General features: G+C 40.3%; 1 protein-coding gene across 1 annotated transcript; it reads right to left on the bottom strand.

Annotated features, from left to right (window-relative positions):
- Window positions 1–2,841: 2,841 nt before the first annotated feature.
- On the bottom strand, window positions 2,842–8,839 carry irf4l (interferon regulatory factor 4 like). The gene is made up of 9 exons (XM_044129911.1): window positions 8,770–8,839; window positions 8,380–8,579; window positions 7,637–7,823; window positions 7,471–7,547; window positions 7,004–7,142; window positions 6,812–6,913; window positions 5,668–6,030; window positions 4,975–5,087; window positions 2,842–4,065 (listed from the first exon to the last, which is right to left on the bottom strand). Exons 2-9 carry the CDS (start codon window positions 8,575–8,577, stop codon window positions 3,904–3,906), a joined length of 1,341 nt encoding a protein of 446 aa, XP_043985846.1. The 5' UTR covers window positions 8,578–8,579; window positions 8,770–8,839; the 3' UTR covers window positions 2,842–3,903.
- Between the last annotated feature and the right edge of the window lie 632 nt (window positions 8,840–9,471).

Raw genomic sequence — 9,471 nt, 5'->3', positions numbered from 1 at the left:
GCGAGCATCTCTTTTGCTGAAGTCGTATAGAGGCGAGAAGAACACGCCTACAGGTCACATGAGGCAGCTTGATTGGATGAGAGGGGTTATTTGAGGGCAGAGAAGATATGCTGCAGAGGTTGACCTATTAAATTTCAACTTCTGAATGTACAGACCACAAATTGCTCTTCTCAGTCATTTGTTTTCAGATTTCTGTTATCGTCTGCATTCACACACCCCAAACCTTTTTTTTGTCTGACTTGGTTTCCCCATCTACATATAGGGGAAGGCCATGCAATGCAGACACAAGTTGTTTTGATCGCCTGTGTTCTAAACTTAGCTCTCTTTCCTCCCACGGATTCATTCACAAAATAGGTTCAAAACCTTATCCGCTCCTCACCCGGCTATGTTTACAGTAACAAAGGCGAAAAGGGGGAGTTTTTCTGTTTACAATATTTTTTTATTCTCTGTTCCATTCAGGAGAAAAGTTCACATCATCAGATGAAAAAAAAAAGTCACTTTGATATGATGTTTTCTTCATAGTGAGTGGGTAAATGAGCAGATGGAGCAATTTATAGCATCAAAGAGGATTTGTTTTCTTGGTTGTGGAGCATATTTGTTACCTGTTTTTCTGGAGCAGATGTGTTTTTTTTAATGTACGTAAAAAAATAATTCCCATTGCTGGTAAGAAGAAAGAGCAAAGTTTAAATATGTGCTAAAACACAGTTGTTAGCAGAAAGACAACAATTTTCTGTTTGAGTGAAGCTAAATGGTTATTTGAAATATTTATGAGCAATCATTATCTTATCTAAGGCTGCAAGAGCAATCCTACTTTGGAGAATTCTTGTGTTGAAATCATCTAACTTTTACTTAATACATTTCCTAAAATGTTTTCTGTTACATATCCAAAAAAATAAAATATTTTATGTCAAAACATCTTGTACGTAACCCACATCTGTGAGAGTCTATGGGGCAGGGACACATTTACATCCTAAACCTCAGTGTTATTGGTGAGTTGACTTTTGTTTATTTGGCGTCTTGCTGCTCTTTCTGTAAGCTAAAGGTGATGATGTAGTGAAGCTAGCTAAAAATTAATAAGCATAGTTTTAACCCTCCTGTAGTTTTTAGAGGAGTCCAGTGAACTCCGCCTGTGTGTGGTTTCGCAAACTGAAGAGCTGACGGGTTACTCGGTTAGCCAAACTTGACATCTACCGTGCAGGAGAGTTAAACCGTTAAATCTAGTCGAAACTTTGCCAAAAGAGTTGAAGTTAGGTAAACATTGTTTCTTCATCTCTTCCTCCTCTGGAAGTCTTAGACACACCACCTGAACCTGGGAATAGCCATCTTCCACCTCCCGTGGATCACATGGGTAGACTTTGTCTTATTTATTAGATCTGCTGTTTTTGTGCGCCATGTGTATTACCCATATGTGGCCAGTATTTTTGCCTTGTGCTGGTTTTGTGCAACATGCACATGATGCATGTTAGAGATGTGGTTGTGCTCTTGTGGGTCAGCTGCAGTGATGGTATTGTGCCTATCATAATAGGCACAATACCATCATTGCAGATAATGAGAAAACTCCAACAGCACTGGAGACGAGGTAGTGCGCTTGCCAAGCCTGTAGGAGGCAGGTAACCTTTGTGAACTTTCTGATCCAAAGTCATGTTTTTCAGAAGTGCACATATGATCTGGCGCATGTAATCTATGCCTCTAGATCTCAAGAGGTGCAGCAGCATAGACAGAACACAGAGGTCCACCATTGCTATTGTGATGTGCAGAGGAGAAATCGAGCTTGAGTGTGCAAGATGACATGACTGACATCATTGTTTACAAATATTTTTGATGTGCATTTACACAGACCTACTTTGCATTGTGTTTAGAAAAAAAAAGCAGTTTTCTTGAGCCCCGTTCAAACGTTTGTGTTTTTTTATGGCAAATGTTCTATTGGAAATGCTACAGACCGTTTTCAATCTACTGTCCTGACATTGTCATGTAAACAGGGCCTTAGTTGTCACTTATACAAATATCCCAACAAAATGGTGAGTTGTGTCACTTTTGTATTGACTCATTTTCACTTTCTTGTAGTTCATTTGGGATTAGAGCAGATGCCTTGTCACAAGTTATGAGTGAAAGGATGCAGGTGGAAGCAGTGCAGATGTGGTTGGCAAAGGAAAATAGTTTTATATGAATGCAACAAGGTAGCCTATGCAAAAAATAATTAGTTTATTAAAACGACTAACAATTTGATTAAAACAGTGGAAACAGAAGTTTTAATGTTTTGTTTGGTTTTTTTGCATGTGTCCACAAAATGTTTATGTGCAAATGAACATTTTGTGCACATAAAGTGTGCGCACATTTTATAACCTGCCAAGAAAACGTTTGAGACTTTGTTCTCGGTAGGTCATAAAATTTTGGTGAAAATAATTTAAGCTGTTTTCCTCCTCATGTTTTAGTACAACCAGTGGTTTCCAAAGCAGCGTGCTCTGACTTGTTTTTGGAACCTAACCTCCTCAGTTGATGACAACTTCTTCCCTGCTCATCTTCTGAATTATTTTGCGGCTGACAGAAATGTTTTTGTGGTTTCTTTTTGATTGTTTTCCATAAAAGTGGAAACACTTCTGCTAGCAGAAGTCAGGAAGGCTTTCTCTCCACTACTCTACGCGGAAAGCGCGGCCAACCTCTTCCTCTCTCTCTCCGCCCTTCTTGATGTCATTGTACTGTTTGCGATAAACCGGGGTTTGATTAACCAGCGTCATCCTCCATGTGAACCACACTTCCCGTGCAAACCACGCACAGATAGTACTGACGTTATCCGGAGAACTCACACAATTATGAACAGAGCATGGCCTTTCTCACACAGTGTCTTGTTGTTTTTTATTATTGTTCCTTTTTTATATACAAACACAAATTATTCTTGAAGACAAAAGACATTCAGATTAAAACAAGCTTTGTTTAGATGTGAATCATTTATGATACAAAATAAAAGTTAAGAAGCTTATCTATATTCAGCTCCCTAAGTTTCTTATACAAACAGTAGTAATAGTGTCCAATAGCAAAAATATATATATGTAGCAAAAATTCCTATTTACAAGAGGTTTGTTAAATAAAATAAAAAACTTTCAGCTTCTTACCCTAGCTGATATTTAGTTGTACAGACAGAATGTATGTTTTTTTTTCTTATGTAAATAAAATACAAACGTAAACCCAGTAAGCTTACACATAAAAATTTGCAACACTGACCTTTTGTAACCAGTAAAAAAAAACCTTCCAACTTGTTTAAGGCTTAAAAGTCCACAATAAAAATTTGGCTGGGTTCTATGACAAAAAAACAATAATACTCAGTTTCACAATATAATTGCAAAGTGTGAGTTAGATGCAGTTGCTAACTAACAGAAATAAAAGTTTGGCCCAACAAGAAAGCAATACTTTTCTTTTTTTGTTCCAACTTAAGAATCAAACATTTGGTAGCTCTTTGGTGGATTTTGTTGGAGGTCTAAGATCTGGTTCTTCTTGCTTCCAATTTTTCGCTAAGCTAGTCAAGTGCTAGTCACATCGTGAATCTCAGGATGGATTTTGAATCCTTAAAGACCTTACAAAACAGAATGTGTGTTTTGCACTATTCTTTTAAGGCACAAAAGTCTTTTTTGTTTGTTAGTACAATCACCTCCGCTGTCAGCTTCAATTTCCTAGGAAGAATAACGTGTGGTTAAAATAAAACAGCGCAGCAGTTTTTGGTTTTATCACACCAACACATATTCACTCACGTTAATACACAGAATCAAAAACTAAGTAACTAAATATTCAGTTTATGTACACAGTTGACCATTTTTGTTTGTCCCTGAGATTTCACGGCCATTTTTTTTTTTTTTTAAATGCTTCGGTTGCTTCATGAAGTTTTTCACAGTCACTCAAACCGCTCACGGTTCACTCCTGCAGGCTGCTGCTGTGGTGATGCGTGATCGCTCTCGGATAGTCCTCGGTGGCATTTATATGCTCCGTAACTGTGGGATGCTCGTAGCCACGGTAGTAGTGGCCACCAGTCTGCTGGGCGTAGAACAGGAACTGCCTGGCGAATAGCGGCTCCACCTGAAACACAGAGGGGAGAAAAACACTTCAATATGGCTCCATTTTACACTTTCAGCTATTATTCTTTTCTATTTGACTTGCATAGCACGAATGTACCATTTTATACTGGTAAAAGTCTGAGATGAGTTTTTTTTAATTTGTCAAAACTCTAAGGCTAACAATGCTCAAGAAAGTTGGACTTTGTTACCATTTACAACAGACTTGGTAATTCAATTTCTTTCTTTCTTCCTTCTGAAAAAATGTGCACAGTCTCATTCCTATATACAACGATCACAAATACAACCTGGTTCCCTGTGCACTGTAACATATATTTCTGCATGTCTATGTTTCTATTAGTTGCTCACATAAAAGCTGAATTCATGATGAGAAATACTCAATTATTTAAATACTTTTCAAAGTTTTTTTAAATCCCATTATTTTCTTATTTCTCTGTGACTAATAAAATTTATCTTGACTGCATTGCTGTTGAGCTTGCATATAGGAAAGGCGATTGTAGCAGGAAATGTTACAAAGTACCGAAACAGTTGATTAATAGATTAAAAATGGCTAGCCATGCTAAAAATAGCCTTCCTTGTCATTTTGAGATCTCTGACACCTTATGCTGCTGTAGAAATCAAAGATGTGAAAGGTAAGAATCAGACTGATGCTGATTCTTAGCAACTTTTTCTGAATCTGAATTTAGATTTGAAACACAGTGTGCATCTTGACAATGGAGAAGTTCCTGCAGACTTTCAAGTCCTATTTTTGAGTTTTGAAAACAAACTTAAAAGTTCAGCATTACTTTTTTAAAACCTTTCAAAACGTAACGCTGAAAATCAAACTATGATTTCATTTTGATTAGTGTCATCTAACATATATTTACACAGAGAGCCATTTTAAGATTTCTTAAACATGGAGTCTAGCTGTTACCTGGACTGTGAGGGTTCGCCTTTGTCTCTGAGGATCTAGACATTCGTCTCCAAAGCTCAGCAGGATCTGGAAGCGACTTAGCGGCCGACCGTGGAGCCCGTAGCTCTGGATCTCTGGGTGACAGGAAAGGGAAACAACACAGGTTTACATTATTATTAATAGATCTGTTATCTGGAGTAACTCTGAGAACTCAAAATGATTTCACCAGAATTTCTCTTGAAGTGGTATGACATTTTGGGGTAAATCGAATGGAAAGTCCTGGTCACACTAAACATGCAAATACAATTAGTTGTCAGTCGCAGCTGGGGCTGTCAGTGCATGTGGGTGGGGAAGATGTGGCTCTGTAAAAAGTCATGTGACTGACAGCTTATCATAAAAAGTTACTTGAAGAAGGTCACCACAATTCTTCTTAGATGCTACTAAGAGGCCTTTCCAGTAAATGAGCTGCAAGTTTGGTACTCGTGATTTCACAATCAAAAAAACTCTCCCTTTAATATGGCTAAAGTGGCTTTTTCTAATTAAAAGCCACGTTAGTTTCAGTAACATAGCCTCTTGTGTTCAATTTAAATAGGAAACGGTAGTTTTCAGTTTTTTTGAACCCCGTGTGGGTAAAAACCAAAAACCAAACCAAAATCATTATTAAAAAAATAGAGCATTTGTAATTGAGTCTGATCACACTTTCTGAAATCTCACCTGTAAGGTAGTCCTGTGTATGTAGAAGTTTACAGACAACGTCTCTCTCCAGCTTGTTGGGCTTGTTTCCGTACACTGAAGGGCCTCCCTGCCAGTAAACTCTACTCTGACACATCCTGCGGGCGTAGAGTCCATCAGCGCCCATCCACAGCAGGACGCCGCTCTCCAGGCCGGACGGCGGACTCGGCGGGCACTCGTCCACCCTCCTTTGGATGTCCACAGGCAGCTGCACCACATCGGGACCACCCGAGAGGTAGGGCTTCTCTGGTGGGCTCGGGGTGATGTGGCAGCCCTCTGGACTGGAGGTGGTCACCTCCCTTACCAGAGTGTCCCGTACATATACCGACACATGGAGGCGGAAGTCTGTTTGAGGAAAGAAAACGACAGAAGGTCAACAAACATGACCTGTTTTCAACCTGTTTATGCTTCTGTCACCTTATACAGTCAGATTCAAAATTGTAGATGGATCAAAACAGTTTGAAATAGTTGTTGAAAACAATCAGGAACAGCATTAATTTAGGTAGAAGGTCACCTGAAATTGACAAAACTCTGCTTTTTAGGAAACAGGATCTGTGCTGCAAGATTTGTGTCATATTTTAGACCATAGATACCCTGTTCTCACACTAACGCCCTGCAAAATGGCATGAAGCCCTTCCTTTCAGTTTATTGTAGTTTGGCCTGATGTGTTTGAGAATTTCACCATTATACCTTTAAATACAGTTACATTTATGTAAGTGCATCTCTAGCAACTGATTACCGGGATTGTATTTTCTTTTAGGGTGTATACTAACAACATGTTTACTTAATTGCTAAAGAAACTTTATTTTCACTTCTTACACTGGGGCTGAAAAGATTGCTCACTTCTTGCTGAAATGTCATGTTTTTGGTTACATCTCTGAAAAGCTTTCCTTTGATTGGTGGGAATGGTTACATAATGATTACTTGTTTTTATTTTTGGTGCACAAAACAGGCTGGTGACAGGATTTCTGTGCATATAAATTTTTAATATGGCTGGAAAAAAACTTCTTCTGACATATTTTAATCTGCATGAAGCATTATGCCTTATAGCTTCCTGTTTTACGATCACCCTATGATTTCATGGCATGAGAGGGAAAAAGGTGAAGTGAAAGTGTATCGTGTGCACCTGAGAGCGCCTCTGCTGATCTGATGCTGGCGTCCAGCGGGAAGGGCGAGGGTTGGCTGTCTGTGGGACCATAGGAGTAAATGGAAGCTCTGAGCTGGTATCCTGCGCAGAAAGAGGAACGGAGTCAAGCTTGGCATGCCAAAAAGTGGATGTAAAACGGATAGGTTTCTGTTATATATAGAAATGACGTACCGTTCTCCATGGATGGGGTCTGCCATGGCAGGCTGCGAGGGGGACAGGGGCACTGAGTAAAGGGCAGGTCGGGCAGGGTCGGCTGCTCCGGGCAGTAATCCCTCCAACTGCATTCAGGGCTTGGCATGTACTGTGGTATCTACAAACACATACATCCAGCTTTGTTTATCAAGCATGGCTTTATAAGGTTACATTATGAAAATGTTTTGGGTTCAACGATCCATTTCAAACATGTTTTTCAAAGAACCAAGCGTTCAAAAGTTACTTAAGCTTATGCATTTTCTTTCTCACTGTTATTTAAAGTACATTCCCTTTACAAATGTTTGTTCAGCATCATTCAACACATCATAAAGCTGTTGTTTCTCAGTTCATTCATGCACAAACAACATTCCATGGTTCATTCAGCAGACTGTCTGCTGTCTCTCTTAGGCCCCGCCCCGCTCATTTTGTATGCATATGTAAATTACCTGAGTGGGTACGGAAGGGTATGGATGGTGCATCTGATAGCTCACTGGGCTCAGAGGACTGTCCTCCGGTCTGGGCCCTGCGTGCGACACAGAGAAGATTTAACTTCACCTTTCTCAGTTAAACTCATGCAGCTGTTTGATGTATAGGTGGCGTTCAGACACTGACTTTTCTTTGCTCCCTCCGGGATGATTCGGTACACTTTGTAAGGGTCAGAGATGTCCAGCTGGCTTCTCTCCACCAGCTCCTCGAAGTCGTTGCTCTTGTTGAGGGCGCAGCGCAGCCGCGTCTTCCAGGTCGGAGGGTCCGGCTTGTCGATCCCCTCACGAAACTTACCCTTAAACAGCGCCCATGCCTGTAGACAATTCGCAGGGAGAAAATTGCAAAAAGCAATATATAAGCAGTGGGTCACATCTTACATGGTTGCAGCGCAGGAATGCGAGGATGAGTGCGCAATTAGACTCGAAAACTTCACATATTTTTCATAAAATAATGGGTTTTTTTCTTACATTTATATTAAATTTGAAATAGTATTTTTAATTTTATCTGCTGTTAAAATTGCAATGTATACACTTGATGACCTTTACTGAATTTATTAAATTTTATATTTCGATAGATGAATTAGACTTGTTTGAAATTATAACATAGGCTATTTGTAGTGAATTAAATCGCCTGAACTGAATTGAATTTGGTTCCTTTTTATAGTTTGCCGCTTGCCTGTTTAGGTCTATATATTCTACATGAAATAATACATAAATAGTCTGCAGATCAACCGTGCATCAATATTTATACAGGTGACTAAAAGAGAACTTAATTCTAAATGAACGAACAATAAGTTTAAATTCAGTCTGTAACTCAAATATTTAAATAAGTTGCCAGTTTTATTCTTATCCATGCCCACTGTCTCTTACCTTGAAAAGCGCGGCATCCTCATCCCGGTTGTAGTCCTGCTTCCCAGCGTGTTTCCATGGTATCCTAAAGATGGTCTTCTCGTCGTTCTCCCACACCAGGCCGGGATACTTCCCGCAGTCCACCTGCTCGATGAGCCACTGGCGCAGCTTCCCGTTGCCGCTGCTCCCGGAGCCTCCGTAATCCACTTCAGAGTTCATCTCTGAGCAAAACACAAAAACAAAACTCCGCTTGTAGGTCCTGTACCCTAATGTGATATAATGTGTAGGCTGTGAAAGCAGCGCAAAATCAAGAGTTGTAAAAGTGAGAAGATCGCTAAACGTGGACTCCCACGCAGGCTACAGTTGTGCTCTTGTTTTACGCGCCTCGGGTGCGAATCGAAGCTGTCTTACCTGCGAAACCCGAAACCCGTCAAGTTTTGAAATCTGTCAGTCTCAGAAAGCCCTCACCATTCCGGCGGGCCCGCTTAAATCCTCGCAGCGTGAAACCAGCAGCAAGGAGGGCGGAGTCAAGAGGAGGATGCTGAACGAGAGGAGGAGGAGGAGGAGGACGCACCTGCCGCGGCTGCGCCTCCTGCCGCTGCTACGCTGAGCTCCCCTCCTGCGAAGCTTATCAGCGCGCTCACAGCGGCCGATCTCCAGTAAGACACCAGGGGAAACCCTGCCGGCGTCAGCCAGAAGTGTCACACACCCGCACGGGTGGAAAGTCAGAGGACGGAGACGAAAACAATTCTTTGAAATGATAAAGCCTTACGAAAAAGTAGCTGCAGAGTAGTCCTGCAGGAGAAATGATGCGCAGAAAGAAAGAAATGCAATTTGTTCCTTCTGGAAGATTAAATAAGAACAACCGATATAATTAGATTAGATGAGATTATTAAATACAGTTATAGGAATTCGCCTGCTCTGGTGCAAGAGAATAAAAAAGGTCAATAGAAAAATGTGACTGTAGCCTATTTGAGATTGAAGAAAATGCTTGTGAAACTTGGAAAAGGTAAATACGGTTCAACTGAAAAAAAAGATCAATACCCCAACCTATTCTAAGAGATATCAAACAATACATTCTAGTTTTGTTTTTGGTTTTTTGTATGTCTTTTA

This window comes from Gambusia affinis, linkage group LG10 (genome assembly GCF_019740435.1).
Source record: "Gambusia affinis linkage group LG10, SWU_Gaff_1.0, whole genome shotgun sequence".
NCBI classification, from domain to species: Eukaryota; Metazoa; Chordata; class Actinopteri; order Cyprinodontiformes; family Poeciliidae; genus Gambusia; species Gambusia affinis.
This window is presented reverse-complemented; position numbering and strand designations above follow the sequence as displayed.